Raw genomic sequence first — 18,887 nt, 5'->3', positions numbered from 1 at the left:
ACATCGCAGCATCTCTTGGTGGCTTTTAGAAAAGACCCACACATTTGACAAGACGGAATGAAAACTCGGAAGGAGCTTCCTCCATGGAGCTTCAATCCTGTAGAAACTTTTAGCATTTAGAATGTGGCTTTGTGGTTGAAAGGTCGAGTCAATTGCAATGCTTTTCCAGTTAGCAAAGGTTCTAACCCAACGAAAATCGTTAGCCATAGCTTAAAGCTACACGTTCATCCCCAAAACGGCGAGAAAAGCCCTCAATGTTGACGACTTTCGGAGAAAGTGCCAGTGCGTCAGAAACCGTGGCCGCGCGCTCATCGTTGTATCCATACATCCCCCTGGCACACAAGCTTCTCGAAAGCCAGCCAAAGAGCAGGAGAGAGCAAGGGAGCTGGGCCAGCTGGCACAGAAAGCGGAACAAGCCACCGATTGATTTTTCTCGGGCATTGGGAACACAAAAACAGAGGAGACCAACGGCGCAGGGCAAGGCGATTCCCTGCAGCATTTCCATATGGAAATGAAAATGGAGGAGGCCCAGGACTCCAAGGACCCTTCCTCGACGGCCAAAGGCCAGCTGCCAGCTGGAGCTGTTCGTGCCGAGGACGAGGAGGAGGAAGTGGAGGAAGTCGAGGTCGAGCAGGAGCAGGAGCAGGAGCAGCAGGAGCTGCTTAGCGAACGCTGGTCGCCGTTGGGAGCCAACTACGATGACGCGAATAGCGCCAGTTCTGGCGTGGATTGCGAACTAGAACAGGGACTGGAAAAGTCAGAAACGCGACGTGGAAGCACTGGCAGCGAACTGGCTCGTCTGCGAAGCATCGAGGAGGAGCAGGAGCTTCTAACCAGTTCCCTGCTGGCTTTGACCTCCCACTTTGCCCACGTCCAACTAAGAGTTCGCCAAATTGTTGAGGCGCCAGCGGAGGAGCGGGATCAACTTCTGCGCGACCTCGAGGACTTTGCCTTCCAAGGAATTCCAGAGGCAGTCCAGTCCCAGGAACCCCATTCTGATAAGCCCGCCGCCGAGGGCGAAAAGGAGCATGGTCCCGATAGCCAGCTCATCGAACAACTGAAGTCCCAGCTGACTGAGCTGGAACAAATAGCCTACGAGGCTGGAGAACCCGGCATCCTGCCGCAGCACGTACTGCTCGAGAAGCAAAAGTTTATCCTGGACGAGCTGCGCTCCAAGCTCAATCTCCAGGTGGAGCAGCATGAACTGCCGGCTCTCAGCACGGAACAACTGCGCCACCAGGTCGACAATGCCATCGGCGAGTTTGTGGGCCCTCTGAAGATGAAGGAGCAACTGGTGGCCCAGCTGAAGACGCAGATAACTGACCTGGAGCGCTTCATTGCCTTCCTTCAGTGCGACGCCGTCGAGGGATCCGTCGGCGATCGATTGAAGCTCCTATCCGGAGCATACAACAGCTACGCGGCGAAGCAGACGGCACGGAGTTCCCAGGCAACTCACGTTGCCCCAAACGCCCCCGCTACGATGGCTTCTGCCCAGCTATCCTCTGGACTGGGTTCCCACTCTTCCGGCGAGAGCCTGCACAGCAAGGCACATGGCCTGCTGGACAAGGCTTCGGTCCTCATGCAAATGTTCGCCAGCACGCATCTGGTGAAGCCACGAAGTCACGACGAGTTCCAGCAGAACTCGCTGAAGAAGACGCACAAGGGCAACCACTGGGGGTAAGATCTATGCGCTCACATTCATCCCATATCCCATTCATATGCTTTTGAAACCAGGTCTCAATCATAGAGTTGATATATACCACAGACGAGATATCGTAACGATTTTAAGCCGATAAATAAGCCTTTATGAACTTAACCCATAGTTTTGGTTCAAAGTGCGAAGGAAAGATATTTGTTAAATGTTAAGAATACCCTTTAAAAAAAGTCATTACCTAAATGTTTCGGTCCCCGAAAGTATTTATGATATACGAAGATGAGCACATATCCTCAGCATAAACTTAACATTTCCAGTTTAGAGATTGCAAACACCACCACCAAAGTAAAGAAAACCAACCTGACTTTGTCTTTCACCCGATTTAGGGATCTGCGGGCCCAACTTGAGGTGGACATCCAGGAAGTAGCCGCACTGGCCGCCACTTTGAGCTGCGATCGCGAGAAGTTGGCCAACATCAAGAGGGCGTTGCGCCAACAGCAACAACAGGCGGAGTCAACCTCTTCCTCCGACACTGGTAATCCGGTTATCAACTCCCAAAACGGAGCACTGACCCTGCCGCCTCGTTGCCGGCGAGCAGTGCCAACTGGTCACGAACTGGCTCCATATGCGGCTGGCGGCGCAATATCCTCCGACTCCGACGAGGACATTAGCTACTCCAACTTTGAGTGGGAAAAGGAGAGCAAGAGCCGGCGGACGACGCATGCACGCGGTGACTCCATTGCCACAATTGGCAGGGAACTGACCACGGTGGTGCGGAAGAACTTTGCCCGCACGTTGCAGCAGCTCATACAACATGGACTTCGCATCCCAGCGGAATCGGCTGCCTCCAGTTTGATGGTGCCCTTTATGAGGTGTCTGCATCCCGGACCTCCGGTAATCCCGCCCGCAGCCGGAGGAGATTCGCAGTTCCTCGGCTTGGGCAGGGCCATGCACGCCTGGGAATTAGTACTGGCCTATTACAGGCTGAAGCACGGCGAGGAGTACAACAACACGCCGGCCAGAAAGTTGTCGCAGAGCTTCCAGCTGGACATCGTGGACGCGCAGGCTGTGACCGCCAAGCAAAGTTTGCTCAGCGCCGTGGGCATGATTCTAGCCATGCATCGTCCTTACAAACGGAGCAACAACGCCCACTTCAAGGCCTTCGTCTGTGCCGGACTCAAGTGAGTTATTTGCAAGGGCTAAACGCTGGGAAATCGAGAGAATGTTTAGTTAAGAGCGATTTACAAGCCGCAAAACTTTGCAATACCATATTGCTAACAAGTGCATAGTTTTAGGCACTAGCCTTATACATCTCCAAAACACATTTCATAGTTTCTTTCCCAAAAAAAGGGGAGTCTTCAACAAAGCAAGAGAAGCACAAGCTCTTTAGAATTACTCGTATCCGAAATCATAATGATGTTACTCTGTAGCAATTCGTGGTAATATTGATTCTTAAACTTATCAATGAGTTAATTGCTTAATCGATTAATTGCTTTAACATGTAAATTAAGTATGAACATAGTTAATTAGGTGCAGGTAGCTTTTGACTTTGTAGTCTTAATTAATTAAGGTTTGTATTGACTTGAACCTTGTATGAATAAGGCTAACAAGGACGCGGATCTTTACTTTGACTTTTATCTTACTTTTTCCTTTTAAACGACTTCTCTCTTCCTTCAAACAGCTCCCATTTGCTGGTGGAGTGGCTGAACTTGATCCTCAGCTGCCATGAACTGGTGGACACGTACTACTCGCCAGACAGCTACGTGGCCCGCACGGGATTCCGGGACTCACTGCGCTCCATCGATGCTCTTTCTCGATTTGACTTCGACCTGCCGGTGGACCTGGCCATCCGGCACTTCCGCAACATCTAAAGGCGGCTGACTTGTACATTTTTTGGCTTAGACTAGATCACACTATTCAATGTCCAACGTATTCTCTCTCTCACTTATGTATAAACTCGTGTATATAACCTTAGATATGTCCCATTAAATCAATTGCTAATCCTAACGAAAGTGCGTGCTGTAGAATTCGTGTAGGCACTGGCTGATTTTATCGCCCAGTGGACGTTCCAGGGGTCCACTTGGGATGCCGGAGAGGAGGAGCCTGGCCTGCTTCTGGTCTGCACACTCCGCGTAGGCGTCCAGCAGGCAACGTGGAGTGGGATATCGTTCCACTATCGCCATGGCTCGTTCGAGGGAGAGGGAATGCAGCTGTAGCAACTGTTGCACGAAAACCTCGCGCACTGTGAGCTGCGCATTCTTGGCGGAGTCCTCGTAGAGGGCTCGAAACTTGAGCAACCCCAGGTCGGAATTTGTGAGCAGGCAGGTGGCCTTGTCGAGGGTGCCGCGATCCACGCTGTGCAGCTTTTTGCCGGCGAATATCTGACCCAGGGAGCGACTCATTCCGGCCAAATAGCTCATGGAACGGAAATGATTCGCTGTGCGCACCACCCGGACACCAGTTTGAACTTTGGCATTGGTCAGAGCCTGCTGCAAGGAGTCCAGTGGCAGGCCCAGTTGCTCATTGTCGCCATAGTCCTCGACCAGGTAGATGATGTGCTGCAGGCCACAGTGCTGCAGCCGGTGCTTCTGTTCGTGGAAGCGCCCATCCCGAATACTCGATGCCAGGTCATCCATTCTCTTGCGCTCCACAATGTAGGGTAAAACCAGTTCATTGCCCTCTTCATCCTGGGCCACCCAAAGGAAATCGCCGATTGTGAGACGACGCACTTCATGACGGGCTCCCAACGACTCCAAGTAGCTCCTTGTCTGGTCCAGAACTCTTTTGTTTTTGCCACTGGTTTCCTGTGTATCCACCAAAAGAAGCAACTGGAATCGTCCTGGTTGCATTTCCACTACGCGCTCCCGCTCCTCAAGGGCTGCCAGTTGCGCCAAATCCTTTTTAGTTGGCTTCCTGGGCCTGTCGCTTTTGTTCTGGCGTTTCTGGTGTTCCAGCTGCTTCTCCTGCACCTTGCGAATGACCGCCTGGACCTGTTGCTCGTAGCGCTCCTGAACCACGGCCTGCTGGGGCACCAATTGGAGACCTCTGTGATGGCGAAGCTCCTCGTCGATTAGCTGGCAGAGCGTACCCCCAAAGCCACGCAGAATGGAGCAGTCTCGTCCGCTGGACAATGGCAGTGGGTAGCTCCTTAGGGACTCCAGCGCCTGGCGAAGCCTGAACTGCGACTTCTGATCGCGGCGCTCCGCTTCACGTAGCCAGCGTTCCAGCCACCGGGTAAACAATGGATTCGGCTCCCGCAAGAGCACTTCCAGTCGGGTTTCCATGACTTTACAACTTTAACTAAATAGCATAATGCCAATTCACCAAAAAAAAATACGAATTTCACTATAAATAAACGCGGGTCCATTGCCGGTTCTTTAGTCTGGCAACGCTGGCCCTGGTGGTGGCACGTTTACATCCGACAGCTAAGCTTGCAGCTATCGATAACACAATAGAGTGTTATGCCGCTATGCGGTATGTTTTACACTTTTCGGTATTTTCCGAAGGAGAAGTTTCATCTTTCAAATGTGCAATTGCGGGCGCACGCACAAACAAATTTAACTACGACGTACTGGATATTTGAAATTCCATGAAGAGATGCTGCGACCAAGAAGTGTGTGGCGCAGCTTACTGAGCATGACCGTTACAGGTAGTGTGTAATCCACATGTGCAGAGAAGTGAGCTTGTAAGCTCGCTTGGTGGGGATCGGGAGAACAAATCACCCAGGACCTGGACACCATGCTTCCCACCATTATGCTCTATGTGATGGATGTGCATACTCGAATGTAACGTAAGATGAAAAGCTTCAGCAATAAAGCGGTGTTTAAATATCAATTCTAACAGCTTACATTTGTTAGTATCTCAAGCAAACTTTGGCGGCACAAGGAGCACTCTTTCCAAGAGACGGTCACACTGCCACAGCACGTTTGCTTTTGCGCCTCCTGTTTCTGTTTTGATTTGTGCTGCGTTTGGAGTTTGGTGTTTGGCGTTTGTCGTTCGCAATTAAGCCGTGTGCGAAATGGCCGACGGAGTGGAGAGCATCAAGCTGGAGGCCCTGACGCTGAGCGAGGGAATCCGGCAGGCGCCCGTGTGCATAATTGTGCTGGGAATGGCCGGCAGCGGCAAGACCACGTTCACCCGGAGTCTCATCCAGCACGCCCAGGAGAAGTTCAATCCGTACGTGGTCAACCTGGATCCGGCGTGCAGGGAAGTGCCGTATGCGGCCCACGTGGACATCCGGGACACGGTCAACTACCGGGAGGTGATGAAGCAGTACCAACTGGGTCCCAACGGCGGCATTGTGACCGCGCTCAATATGTTCACCACCAAAATGGCCCAGTTTGCGGAGCTAGTGCGTCGCGCCGGCGAGCGCGGCCACAAGTGGTGTGTGATCGACACGCCCGGGCAGATCGAGGTGTTCACCTGGTCGGCTTCCGGGAGCATTATCACCGAGGGCCTGGCGACCATGTTCCCCACCATTGTGGTCTATGTAATGGATGTGCAGCGCAGTGTTTGTCCCACCACCTTCATGTCCAACATGCTCTACGCCTGCTCCATTCTGTACAAGACCCGATTGCCCTTCCTCGTGGCGCTGAACAAGGTAAACTCTTGCCAAACAGACTTAACAGATATCCAGAATCTTGGCTAACTTTTCCCGCTTCCGCATCAGATCGACCTGCAGGACTGCAGCTTTGTGCTGGACTGGATGACGGACTTCGAGGCCTTCCAGGAGGCTCAGGAGGAGGAGCAGAGCTTCGTGAGCAACCTCACGCGCACCATGTCGCTCACCCTGGACACCTTCTACGAGAATCTAAGCACTTGCGGCGTTTCGGCCAAGACAGGCGTGGGCTATGCCCAGCTCCTGACGAAGATCCTCGACTGCGTGGCCGAGTACGAGCGGGACTACAAGCCAGTGTACGAGAAGAAGCTCCAAGAGCGACTGGCGCAGAATGCGGCGGGCCCAAAGCCAGTGGATCATGTGGAAGAGGACGGCGTTGCCGTTCCCCTGGGATTGAGGCTTCAGGTAGGAACAGTTTTTGAGACATTTGTCTACCTACTGCAATGCCTTAACCATTTTAGGACCCACCGCCGAACTCTGGGAACAGCGTGTTTCTAATGGCACCCGGTCTGGTGCCCCAATCAGCGGAACATGAGGAGGAGGAGGACATGGAGGAGGACGCGAAGGGCACCGCGGAAGACCAGAACTTCCACAGCTTCGTGCAGAACCACCTGACCGCCCAGCAGAGCAAGCGGGACAAGCTGCAGCAGGAACAGTCGCAGCCGTAGAGTGATCACTAAGTGAACTAACTGGAACTGGTGGATTTCCATAATTGTAGTTATAGCGTAGTTACGTGCGGGGTCAGGATTGCGTCCCTCGGAAGGAGGGTTATGATGAAGCTATGATTTCGAGTTTTCATCTTTATTATTTACTTTAACAAGCAAAAACATTCAATATAGTGTGTGTTCGTCACTTCCATTTCCGATATTTGTTTTGTATATATGGACTTAGTTTAGCTTTGCAAATTAGTGATAACATATACATATGGAGGATATATCCCGCTCGTAAATGTAAATGCAAGCCTCATACTTTGCGTTACTTATTTTCGTATATATATATGCAGATATATATATATTTACATTCATGCTGTATGTATTACGTGTGTACATGCGTTGAGCAAATTGTCAAATAAATCGTGTGTGTCGCGTGTGTTGGGTGCTGATATCTTACGAGCGATATCTTACGCTTTATAGTTGCTTCTCTGGATTTGGTTGTCTTGGTTTGTTGGCTGTCGCTTTAAATATTACGCTTACAAAAATACAGATCATCTCAAATACTTGTCAATGCTCACAGTTATACACAGTTTATATAGACGAACAGTAGTCCCCACTACGATTTCTCTCTGTCTCTCTGCCTCATTGCCCTACTACCTCACTGATTCACTGCATCACTGCCCCATCTGAATTGCTGGCTGCGTGCGGGCTGCCAAAACGGACTCGTATCCCAATCCCCGCCTGCCTGTGCTGCAAAATAAGGTGTAGCCAACGTCCGGCAAACGCTGCTTGCGAAAAATATTCTTACTTCTGGACGTTTCATTTGATTTGAGTGCGATTTCCGCGGGCTGCTCCGATTTGTAGCCACTGTGCTCCCCTTCCTACGTTGCCCACCGATGCGCTGGGGTTCGGAGCAGCGGGAGCGCCCTAAGGTGGATTGCCAAGTGCGAAGTGGGCCAACAGCTCCTGGGCGTTCGGTTATGTTTAAAAAGCTCGCTTGGTTTGGAAAGTACTTTGGATGAGATCGGGAGCCCGGCATGGAGGAGCCCAGTTGCCCAGTTGTCAGGCTGGCTCATGCATATTTATAAGTACGGGGTATCTGGGGATCGAGACCAAGCTCTCACACACACTCAATCACACACACACACACACTCTCTCAAGCACACACACACACAGTTTTGAGGGCGGGAGGGGCGAAGAAGGAGCATTGGAAAACTACGAGGAGCGGATAGCTAAGCAATTGTTTCAGAAACAGTCTTCTTCGTTCTTGGATCTCTTCTCGCTCCACCTTCCGCTCGCCTCTCGGCCGGAAGGGGAGGGGAAACATAGGAGAGGGGATCGGGTTCGGGTTTGGAATAGGGATTAGCTGGTGTGGAGCAATCTTACATTCTTACAATCTTACAAACTTAGCAGGTCTGGATAATCTCGAACGGATGGGCAAAGTGGGCGATGGCCCAGCGACTTGGAATCGCTTGGAATCAAGCAGGCCGGAAATCAAAAGCTGGAGCCGAGGGTGAACGGGGAATCATCTGGACGAGCTCCAATTAGTCGTCGTCCGACATGTTGGTGGTGGTCAGCAGCGTGGCGTTGTCCTCGGCGCCCTGCTCCTCGATGTCCTGCAAGAGAGGAAAGTTACTCAGGCGCGTTTCCAGCTGCGAATCTCCTCGAGGATCAGCTCGAGGATCACTTGGCCTTGGCCCCCAAAAAGAAAAAGGAAACGGATGCGCTGTTGCTTTTCTCTTTTGTTGTATTTGTTTCTTTTTTCATTTTTGTGTATGTATAAAAATAAAAAAAATTTGTTTTAAAAATGACGTAAACTTAAATGAAACAAAACATTTAGGCTAAGAAATAGTTTCTTTTGTGTGTCGAGCAAGTAAATGCAGCAGAAATGTTGCAGTGGTAGTTTTGAGCCAACGAGATTACATCAACAGGGAGCCCAGTGCCAAGTGGCAACTGCCAACTGCCAAGTGGCAAGTGTCCAGTGTCCCCGGCTCCTGTCCATGGTGCTGCTCTCTCTATCTCTCATTCGTTTTGAATTGGAAGTGTGCGGAAGATTTTGTTGCTCTGTGCTTGCTGGCCCCTCGCCTGAGCAGCTCACTTGAGCTTCTGCTTGATGGGACTGGGCGAGGTCTGGTCCGCCTCGGGCAGGTCGCTCTCCTTCTTGCGCTTCACCTTGTCCTTGGGCGTCTTGGCGGGCTTCTTGGTTTGCAGCGCCAGCTTGGCCTCCCGCTTGGCCTCCTTCTTGGCCTCGCGCTTGGCGCGCAGCTGCTCCGTGATGAAGGAGAAGACCAGGTAGCCCTGCAGGGCGATCAGGCCGCCCAAGGCCAGCAGGGAACGCACGCCCCCGATGCCGTAGTACAGCGTGAGCACTCCGATCACCGACGTGGCGAAGCGGATCAGGAAGAAGACGGCGTTGTTCACCACGCGCAGCTTGGCCAGGCGCTCCTCGCGATCGAAGACGCCGATCAGCTGGAAGACGTGCGACAGCAGCTCGCTGAAGTAGTGCAGCGTCAGCAGGACGAGGGCCAGGCGCTGGAAGCTCAGCGTGTAGGCGAGGACGATGAGGGTGAAGCCGCTGATCGAGTGCACGATCTTGGGCTGCTGCTCCTCCTTGGTCTTGATCTTCTGGAAGTAGAGCTCCGGCAGCATGTGCAGGTAGTAGGCCAGCTGCACCACAAAGTAGAACTTGTGCAGGAAGCTCATCGGGTGGTCGGGGAAGCCCTCCCACAGCTGGGCCACCTGGCCGAGGTAGCCCTCCTTCAGCAGGACGTGGGCGCCCCAGACGAAGGACAGCAGGTAGAAGGCCACCAGTTGGCCGGACTCGTTGAAGCGGGCCAGCTTGAACTTGGACAAGTGCAGCTTTTTGCTGATCTTGTCCAGCACGAACTCCTGGATGATCGCGTGCATGATGATGCAGGTGAGCGTGTAGAAGAATATCGCACAGTAGTCCTTGATGCCGGCAATGTAGGTGTACGCCTTGCCATATGGCTGCTCCCGGCTGGGATCCTCGCCGCTGACATTGTGGTGCAGGGATATGAACGCGCTGGCGAACGCCGCCGTCGACTCGTTCATCAGGCCGACCACGAAGACCATGGCCACGCAGGAGATGATGTCCGCGTGGTTCTGGATCACGAACTCGTGGCTCAGGATCGGCGGGTTCTTGTTGCTGGTCTTGCGACCGAGTCCCGGTTTAATGGCCATTTCTCAGTGGGTTCTGGGTTCTGGGTTCTGCTCCAGGGATTCTGAAATGGTGTACGAGTTGGTTATTGAGCTTCTGCTGACTGCCCCTCGGCCCATCACTGGCCACCACTGGCCATCCTGCGCCTCTTGCTGCAGGGGAGCATCTGCAGCAGCCTCGCATATGTGACACGTCGCCCTTTCAGCTTCGCTTGCTGATTACTCGGGCTCATCGAAGAGATGGAACGCGGACTGGTTTCCAGCACCAAGCTCATCACTGAGTAGCGGTGAGGAGTGGCGTTCCACTGATGCTCCTCCGCATCCCGGCTGCAATCTGCCAGCCAGCCACAAGTGCCCACTGACTGATAACATAGCGATATGTTTGGCATATTCCGTGCCGCTGGCACTGTGGCCACTTTCTACGAGTGTTTTTATGAATGGGAACCTGTGCGCACAGGTACAGCTCCCAGATGCTGTCCCACTTTGGGCAGGGAAGTGCCACTTCGGGCGCCTCCTGGAGGAGAAGCGCTCCGAGGAGTAGCTACTGTGCTCGAGATGCTCCCCAACAACAAACACACATTTTGCCTTGTTGGCACTGCTCACCGACGCACACACACACGCACACAGACACTGTGCGGGAGCTGCGCGCTCCCACTCGCTCACACACACAGTGCACACACGCACACACACACTGGGAGACTCGAAGAGACACGCTGGCAAAACTGTTGTTGCACGCTGGCCACTTTTACTCACAGGATTTTCGCCAATCTTCCGGCCAACTGGTGACTTGCAACGTGATTTTGCTGACGTAGACGTTGCCTGGCGTTCCGTTCCGTTGCGTTGCGGCTGGCACACACTGGCGGCTCCGATTCGGGCTGTGATCTGGAACTGAATCTGAATCTCAATCGGCACAATCGACGCAAACTGAAGTATCTGCTATGGGCGCTCTGCCGCTGCCTCCGTCGCTGTCGCTGCCACTGGCTGCGCCGCTGCTGGTGCCGACTGCGCTGCTGGTGCTCACCTGTGTGCCGCCTGCGCGTGTGGGTGTGTGCGTGTGTTTACACCAGGGATGCCACATCGCGCACGGCTCGCAGTTCACAATTCACAGTTCACAGTTTACGGTGGTTTATCTCACTTTTTTTTTGCTGGCACTTTACACTCTTCAGCCGATTGGCTAGCCCAATTTGAGCTTGCAATTTTCACATTATTATATTTCAATTTTTGCGCTGGTTTCAATTTGTGTGCTGCCCAGCCCTGGCAGAAGTGCCACGCAGCTCTCTGCGCGCCAGCCGTCTCGCTCGCACCCACTCCCACCCGTCTTCGCTGTGGTGGTTTTAGTATTTTTGGGTCCTTGTTGCCTTGGCGATAGTAGTTTGTGCGATGATTTCCCGCACTGCCATCGCTCACGACCAGGGCTGCAGCAGCGGAGTTGATTTTGGCGCCAATTCAATTCAAACCGTTTGCTCTGCAGTTTTACGGCCCAATTAGAGTTTTTGTTTTTCGCACACAACTAATCAGGATTTGCACACTTGTCACACTTCACTCGACACCTTTTAAGGTAAACAAATAATGGTAAACTAACAGCGCGCAGTTCGAATTGGGCGATTAAGTTTGGAGCTCGATTCCAGTGGCAATTAGCCCTTGGAACACTTAGCTATGCAGACTTAATGCCCCGCTTCGTGATTCAATCGCGTTGTTAAACAGCAACTGCTGGCAAACGGGCTCAAGGACGCGCCGCCACCCACGCCCCGCCCACAAGCCGAGCACCCGGCCAGCCAGGCAGCCAGCCAGGCGCCCAGCCACCCACTTCCGGTTCGTTGGTCAAGCGAAATGCACAGAGGGTACTCACATTGCGGTTCCGCTTGCGGACGGAGGACACTATGGTGCGCTTGTTGCGTGCCACCAGGCAGACCGTGATGATCAAAATCACGCCGATGAGGGCGAAGCCCAGCAGAGCGGGCAGCAGCACGCTATCCTCGTCCTTGTAGCCCTGCAATGGGAATGGAGTGGAGTGGAGTTGGCGCTGGGATTAGTGGCGACCGAGGAGGCTATGCCGTTGCGTGGCGACTTACGCTCCATTGGAAGTACGTCGAGGGATCGATGTAGGCCCAGTGCGTCTTTATCCAGGCGGCGTTGCTCTTCTGCCCGTCCCCCGATCCCGATCCCAATTCCGATTCCAATTTCGGTTCCGACGCTGGCTGCACCCTGGAGTTTTGGCCGGCTCCGGTCTGGATCTGCGGCCCCTGGGCCTTGGCCAGAACTGGCGGCATTATGGGCTTCTTGGCGGCAGACTTGAGTAGCGGCACCTGGATGATGCGGGTGGTGATCGTGGTGGCCGGCGGCGGCGGTGGCGGAGGCAGGTACCTCGGAGTTGTCACCGGAGGCGCCCTGGTTGTCGTGGTGGAGGTGGTGGTGCTGGTGGTTGTGGGTGCTGGAGCGGTTGTCGTCGTCGTCGTTGTTGTGGAGGTGCTGCTACTGCTACTGGAACTGGAGCTGGAGCCGGAGCTGGTGGCCACGGTGGTGGGGCCACTGGCGATGCCACTGGTGGTGCCGGCACTCGGATTGGTGGTCTTGTTCACGCGGATGACGAACTGCTCAATGCCATTGCGGTTCACAATCTGCACATTCCGGCCCACGTTCTGCTGCAGCAAGGGAGATCCTGTGGGTAGTGTGGAAGTGCCAGCCGCCTCTCCACCGCCTGCAGGTGGACTGTGGATCAGGGCCGCCTTGGTCTTGAGGAACCATTCCGCGGGATTCGGCAGACACTCGGCGGAGACCAGGAAGGGTATGAGCACGGCGCCAATGATCACGGTGCACACGAAGATCAAGCCCAAGTAGGCGAAGAAGGAACGGCGGCGTCGCTGGCCCTTGGCCTTGCCGGAAGCGGATGCGGATGCCGAGGTGGAGGCCGATCGTCCGGCGCCCGAGAGCTTGCCCTCGATGCGGAAGTCGTCGTTCTGGGGCAGAATCGTGTACTGCAGGCTGTTCTCGCCGTGCCTGATGGTCTTGTACATCTTGTCCAGTTCTTCGTGTTCGTCTTCGTCTGCGCTTGAGATTCTTCCGCTGTACTGCTCCTCGCTCTTCTGGAGCTTTCTTCCGCTGTACTGCTCCTCGCTCTTCTGGAGCTTTCTTCCGCTCTACGGCTGATTCCGCTGCTCAGCTGCTCAGCTCCTCAGATGAGTCCTAGTCCAATGAGGTTTTGTTATTCGAGTTGCAACTGCCTCCACTGCCTCCACTTTCTACCCCCCCTCACACACTTTTTCCCAGCTCTCACCTCTGCGACAGTAAATACTGCGGACCTAGTGGCTGCCTCCTCTGCTGTCCTCTGTCCACGATTGTCCTGCCACTCGAAAGCACTCCTCAACGCCTCAGAAAGTGCTGTGCGTCCTGTTGGCGTCCTTCGGGAATATTGTTTTCGTCCTGTTCCTGTTTCTGTTCCTGCTGCTGCTGCTGCTGCTGATGCTCCTTGCGCACTAAATTTTATGTTTTTATTGATTAGGCGCTTGTTGTTTTCCGGCGCAGGCGCGGTTGCCGAGTGTTGGAAAGTCCTAATTCGCGTCCTTTAGGGACATTTTCCAGTGTTGAGCAGGTGGGTCTGCTTGAATCGGTTTCTAACGGCTACGGAAATCCCACATCCTGTGGCTGTGAAAAACTCTCTCTCTTGGGCGGATTATCTTTCCAGTTAGAGGAGCTAGACTCACCCGTAGCTCCAGGAGTCTCCAGGAGTTGGAGGTAACTCCTTTTCTGCAGCAGGCAATCCACCGAGTTTTGGATCTTGGCCAATCGCCGTGGAACTTTGCCACCATCGCGCAGACTTTGCACCAGAAGATAACCTGCAACCCGGCTATCTGGAGAGATGGCTATCGGCCGCTCCTGGTGGATGACGCATCCAGCTAATGGATCAATCACAAATTGCGACCACAGACAGATCCAGATTTACGAGCTAGTCATGCACCGGCGTAAAGCCCCTCGATTCCACTTCCAATTCCCATTCCCATACGATAAGCCCTGTCCAAGGAGGTGGGGCTGCAAGTGGGTTTAACTGCGGCTTATCGGGTGGCGATAAGCGGCCACCAAGACCCACTTCCCCACACATTCTGCAGTGGCCTCGCAGTCGCGTCCAATTGGCCAAGCGGAGCGGTTAACGCAGCGTTTCTTACGAGGATCTCTCAACACCTCGAGCTACAAACATGATACTCCTCGCAGTGCTCGGCCTGATCTTGGGCACTCTGGTGGCCCTGGTGGGCGTGGCGCTCAAGCTGCTGGGCCTGAAGCCGCCACTGATCTTCGACAAGTACCCACTGAAGGGCATCTTCTACCGCGTCAAGTTCTGGATCGCCTTGCTGGTGCTGCGGCGCCTGCGTTACCGCATCTATCGCCGCAACGAGGAGCTGCTCGGCTCCGCGGAGCACCTGGCCAAAGTGGACAGACCGCAGCAGCTCGGCAACGATCCCAAGAGCTACGACGTGGTCAGCTTCATGGCGGCCAACAAGGAGGGCCACAAACTGATGGTTACCCTGGAGCGGAGGCGGCGCGGCGTCCTGAAGGCGGCACTGTACCTGTGGCTGCCCGAGATCGGGCTGCTTAGTTCGCCCAATCTGCCCGACATGGTGTACTTCACCACCGAAGATGGAGCCGAGAGCAGCGAGTTCCAGGGCGGCGGCTTCCACGTCTACCAGGAGGCATCCATGCGGGTGTGGCGCATTAAGTACTGCGGCGCTCTGAAAACCCAGGGGCCGGAGGTGCAGGACATACCCGTGGACCTGGACCTGCGCTTCGAGAGCTCCTCCGCCGAGCACTTCGACTACAACCGGGACCTGAGCAGCGCCCTGATAGCCGACTCCATCGCCAGGGAGGCGTGGAACGAGAAGTTCTACAGCCTGCTGCGGAGCGTCAACCACATCGTGGAGCAGCGCACCCACTACGAGCAGAACGGCGAGCTGGCGGGCAAGGTCACCCTCGCTGGTCGGGGGGAAGTGCCCCTCCAAATGGTCGGCTTCCGGGACCACGGCTTCGGCACCGAGCGCTGCCTGAGCTCCATCAACCGGTACGTGTACTTCGCCCTCTTCATGGACGACGGCAGCAGCATGGTGGTGGGCAGCCTCAGCCAGCCCTCCTTCTTCCTCTCCTCCCTGAAGGTGGGCTACGTCTGCAGCCCCTCGGGCCGCTACCAGCCGCTGACCGGGAGCAACTTCGAGCTGTACTCGTACGGCGAGAAGGGCACGCCGCCGCAGCACCAGAACTTCATCGTGCGCACCGAGGAGCGCGAGTATCTCGTGCAGATCCAGGTGGAGGCCTCCGCCCTGCGCTACGTGGGCGGCGACTGGGAGTCGAAGGTGTTCAACCAGTTCGTGGCCTGCACGGTCAACGGCGTTTCCGGCCAGGGCCACGCCGAGTTCCTGTATCGCCACAAGGGCGGCCGGCCGGAGGACGTAGCCGCCGCGGATCCCAGCTGGTACCAGGACATCAAGCGCTTCGAGAGGAGCCTGTCGTTGCTGGAGGAGGAGGCGGGGGCGGACGGGGACTTCATCTTCTAGCAGTCCGCGGACTCAGTTTTGTCATTTTTGTTTTCAGTTTAAGATAGCATGTACACAATAAAGCATCTGAAGTGCCTGGCCAGTTCCATCAGCAAATCCTAATCCATTTGCGGAATGCGGCCAGCGACAGTATCAACTGGCGGCCATCGGGTGCAGCTGCAATCTAGTGGATCGCGGGGGCGATAAGGAAGATTACGGATGGCAATCGGCGGTGGAGTTGGACCCCCGCAAGGAATGGGGATTAGTCGCCTATAAATTAGCATGCGGCAGACTTCATGGCGGATAAGATTGGCCAGCTACTTCGGTTTTCCTCCCAATAAATAATGCCGGGGTTTTTATGGCAGCTGGAAGACAACGGGCCCAACTTATCGCTCCGCCAGGCCAATAAAGCCCGAGACCAGCCACCAAGTGCCCAGGTGTCACAGATAAGCGCCGAACGGAGTGGCAGATACAAGTTCAATACAGGTTGTCAATTCAGCACCATAAACCCTACGCGGGATCGGCGTATTATGCTGCCGCTCAGTTCCGACCTGCCGCAATGTCAACTCGTACTCAGGGTGGGCCGATAAGTGCCGGACATGACCCTCCAGTATGCTCCGTATCTGTGCATATGGGCAGGTCCTCCGATAAGGCAGCCGCCGACAGATACTGGCCACAGAATTACCCGGAATTTGGCAATTCGGCAAATCAACAAATCGGCATATCATGCATTGTTTTTAGAATTCGACTTCATTAATTATTCAGGTAGCTCTGAAGTGGCTGGCGCAGTTAGATTACACACTCATTGGAATCTGATTGCGATTGCTTTTCGGCAAATCCAAGGAGTCATCAGCTTTTCGTTCCCGGAAAGCATCTTTCCTTGGAAGTCAGGGAACAGCTCCCGAACTACTCCCATGCTTCATAGTAGCTTCCACGCAAAGTGTCAAGTTGTAGAGCTGTAATATAGATTCCCAAATTTCCGAGTTGCACAATGATTGCGATGGCTGACAGCGCGGAGGAGGCTAAGCAGGCGGAAGGCCACCCGGACTCGAGGGCAGACGGCATCAGCGAGTCGCTGCGCTCTCTGGACACCTATGCCCCGGAGTCCACAGAGCCGGCCTTGAGTCCGGCGGACCTTCCTGCCCGCAGCCGGAAGGCCTTTCTGCGGCACATGATCGGCCAGCTGGCGGAGCCCGTGCAGAACCGCATACGGGCGCTCAGGCACAATCAGCTGCAACAGGTGCGCATTTCGGAGCAGTTCTTCCGCGAGGTTTACGAGCTGGAGCGACGTTTCTACGGCCAGAGCTGCGCGCTTTTCGATGCGAGGAGGGATATTTTGGAGGGTGCGGTGGAGCCACCAATCCAAACGGAGAAGTCCTGGCCTGAGGACCCGCAGGATGCGCTGTATTTGGACTTTGGCAACAACGAGGAGCTGCGCCAGTTGAGGCAGAAATTGGCCCCGGTCTCGCCGAGCACCGTGGGTGTTCCACGCTTCTGGCTGACCGTCTTCCAGAACGTGCCCCTGCTCTCGGAGCTGGTCCAGGATCACGATGAACCGCTGCTGGAGTGCCTAGTGGACGTGCGCCTGGCCTACGACCAGGATAGCTACACGGTCCTCTTTCAGTTTCGGCCCAACAGCTTCCTGCACGACTCGTCGCTGCTGCTCACTAAGCGCTACTTCCTGCAGCACTCGGCGGACCCGGAGTATCCATTTCTGTTCGAGGGCCCCGAAATAGTTCGCTGCGAAGGCTGCCACATCCACTGGCGCGATGGGTCCAATCTCACGCTCCAAACGGTGGAGAGCAGGCGAAGGAACAGAGCTCGGCGCGTCACCAAGGTCATGCCGCGGGAGTCCTTTTTCCGCTTCTTTGCTCCACCGCAGGCGTTGGACTTGTCCCTCGCGGATGAAACGACCAAGTTGATCCTGGGCAATGATTTCGAAGTGGGCTTCCTGCTGCGCACCCAAATCGTGCCGAAGGCGGTGCTCTTCTACACGGGCGACCTGGTGGACAGCCTGAGCGCCGCCACTCCGGACAGTCGCTCCTTGTCCTCGGAGGCAGAGGCGGAGGCGGAACAGGAACAGGATTAGGTTTTGTGAATGCAAAACGATTTGCGGTTTACTAAACAAAAATTACAAGTGATTCGTTACTAAATTGTACAGTTTGGCCAAAATCAATTCAAATGTAAGACTAGCCTAAGCGCTACTTAAAAATGCTGGTGTAGTACTCCTCCTCCAGGTCGTACAGGTCCATGGCCATTTCGTCCCTCAGCTTCATCAGCTTCTTGTCGCACTCGCTTTGCGTGTTCCTAAACAGCTGCGAGTTGTTCGTGATGGCCTCGTTGACCGAGTGGAAGTCGTTGAGGATGAGGTACTGCTTCAGGTCGGCCACCAGCTTCATCAGGGACTCTCCAGCACGAACTACAAAGCGGGATGCATGGAGGATACGACTCGATATGCTGGAAGTACGGATTTACTCACCCATATTGGCCGCACGGACCTGCATTTCCAGGGCATCCTGTTCGCACTGCGTGGTCTTCGAGATCTGGCTGTGGCTCTCGCGGCGCGCCAGCTTGAGAATTTCTGGAGGAGATCAGGCCATGGATTATAATGGGGTTATAATCTATTGCCGGTGGTCCACTTGCTGCATTTACCTTCAAAGTTCTCCAGCATGCTGCGCACGTCGTCTTTGAGGCGCGCATTGTAAGACTTCAAGAGCGCCTCCTTCGACTGCGGCAAAATGGTTGTCCTGGATCCGCTGGCCATGGTCCTAATTCTACCTTAATTTAGTTTAACAATCTATAAAAAACAAAAACCGCTTTTCAATGTTTTTGTTTTGATTAGTGTGACCAGAGAACTTTATACCATATATACCATCCGTTCTTTTCGCACTTAGCTGTTGCTCAATTACCTAAAAAATACCACGCGCCAACTGAGGGCGTCACTAAAAGTTCAGTGTCAGTTTTGGCGCGGCTTTGAACGTGTGAAGGTGTTTTTTTTTTTGTTAAACGAATGGTTAAAGATCATAATGCTTGTGTTTGTGCCTATGTGTAATACGATCGATGGCGTCTTCAATGCAAATTACCAAAATGTACTCCCAATTCCGCGAAAAATTCCGGAGGAACTCTCGTCGCGGCCAGTGCTACAAGAACCTGGTGAGTCTATTGAATATAAAAGAAACAAAGGGCACGCGCCTGCCCCCCATTCAACTCATACATTTAGTTTAGTAACATTTTAGTTTAAGTTAAATTTTAAGTTCTTTGTTGCAAAT

The 18,887-nt window shown here is 54.1% G+C and overlaps 8 protein-coding genes across 8 annotated transcripts; 4 read left to right on the top strand and 4 right to left on the bottom strand.

Moving 5' to 3' along the window:
- The first annotated feature begins 296 nt into the window (after positions 1-296).
- Positions 297-3,666, top strand: LOC122622963 (RUN domain-containing protein 1). Its single transcript, XM_043801792.1, has 3 exons — positions 297-1,677; positions 2,041-2,835; positions 3,336-3,666. Exons 1-3 carry the CDS (start codon positions 506-508, stop codon positions 3,523-3,525), a joined length of 2,157 nt encoding a protein of 718 aa, XP_043657727.1. The 5' UTR covers positions 297-505; the 3' UTR covers positions 3,526-3,666.
- Positions 3,509-5,064, bottom strand: LOC122622966 (crossover junction endonuclease MUS81). The gene has a single exon (XM_043801793.1). The coding sequence runs from the start codon at positions 4,936-4,938 to the stop codon at positions 3,658-3,660; it is 1,281 nt and encodes a 426-aa protein (XP_043657728.1). The 5' UTR covers positions 4,939-5,064; the 3' UTR covers positions 3,509-3,657.
- A 471-nt stretch (positions 5,065-5,535) lies between these two features.
- LOC122622968 (GPN-loop GTPase 1) lies at positions 5,536-7,139 on the top strand. The gene is made up of 3 exons (XM_043801795.1): positions 5,536-6,254; positions 6,324-6,677; positions 6,734-7,139. Exons 1-3 carry the CDS (start codon positions 5,673-5,675, stop codon positions 6,938-6,940), a joined length of 1,143 nt encoding a protein of 380 aa, XP_043657730.1. The 5' UTR covers positions 5,536-5,672; the 3' UTR covers positions 6,941-7,139.
- Positions 7,140-7,363: 224 nt separating this feature from the next.
- Positions 7,364-13,251, bottom strand: LOC122622967 (A-agglutinin anchorage subunit). The gene is made up of 3 exons (XM_043801794.1): positions 12,175-13,251; positions 11,952-12,092; positions 7,364-8,541 (listed from the first exon to the last, which is right to left on the bottom strand). Exons 1-3 carry the CDS (start codon positions 13,114-13,116, stop codon positions 8,470-8,472), a joined length of 1,155 nt encoding a protein of 384 aa, XP_043657729.1. The 5' UTR covers positions 13,117-13,251; the 3' UTR covers positions 7,364-8,469.
- LOC122622969 (translocating chain-associated membrane protein 1) lies at positions 8,655-11,101 on the bottom strand. The gene is made up of 2 exons (XM_043801797.1): positions 10,856-11,101; positions 8,655-10,167 (listed from the first exon to the last, which is right to left on the bottom strand). Exon 2 carries the CDS (start codon positions 10,124-10,126, stop codon positions 9,020-9,022), a length of 1,107 nt encoding a protein of 368 aa, XP_043657732.1. The 5' UTR covers positions 10,127-10,167; positions 10,856-11,101; the 3' UTR covers positions 8,655-9,019.
- A 966-nt stretch (positions 13,252-14,217) lies between the features above and the next one.
- Positions 14,218-15,727, top strand: LOC122624319. Its single transcript, XM_043803815.1, has one exon. The coding sequence runs from the start codon at positions 14,293-14,295 to the stop codon at positions 15,637-15,639; it is 1,347 nt and encodes a 448-aa protein (XP_043659750.1). The 5' UTR covers positions 14,218-14,292; the 3' UTR covers positions 15,640-15,727.
- An 800-nt stretch (positions 15,728-16,527) lies between these two features.
- Positions 16,528-17,759, top strand: LOC122624269 (nucleosome assembly protein 1-like 1). Its single transcript, XM_043803760.1, has one exon. It carries the CDS (start codon positions 16,610-16,612, stop codon positions 17,705-17,707), a length of 1,098 nt encoding a protein of 365 aa, XP_043659695.1. The 5' UTR covers positions 16,528-16,609; the 3' UTR covers positions 17,708-17,759.
- LOC122624270 (mediator of RNA polymerase II transcription subunit 22) lies at positions 17,704-18,475 on the bottom strand. The gene is made up of 3 exons (XM_043803761.1): positions 18,271-18,475; positions 18,098-18,199; positions 17,704-18,037 (listed from the first exon to the last, which is right to left on the bottom strand). The coding sequence occupies exons 1-3, from the start codon at positions 18,380-18,382 to the stop codon at positions 17,820-17,822; spliced, it is 432 nt and encodes a 143-aa protein (XP_043659696.1). The 5' UTR covers positions 18,383-18,475; the 3' UTR covers positions 17,704-17,819.
- Between the last annotated feature and the right edge of the window lie 412 nt (positions 18,476-18,887).

Source organism: Drosophila teissieri, chromosome X (genome assembly GCF_016746235.2).
Source record: "Drosophila teissieri strain GT53w chromosome X, Prin_Dtei_1.1, whole genome shotgun sequence".
Taxonomy (NCBI): domain Eukaryota; kingdom Metazoa; phylum Arthropoda; class Insecta; order Diptera; family Drosophilidae; genus Drosophila; species Drosophila teissieri.
This window is presented reverse-complemented; position numbering and strand designations above follow the sequence as displayed.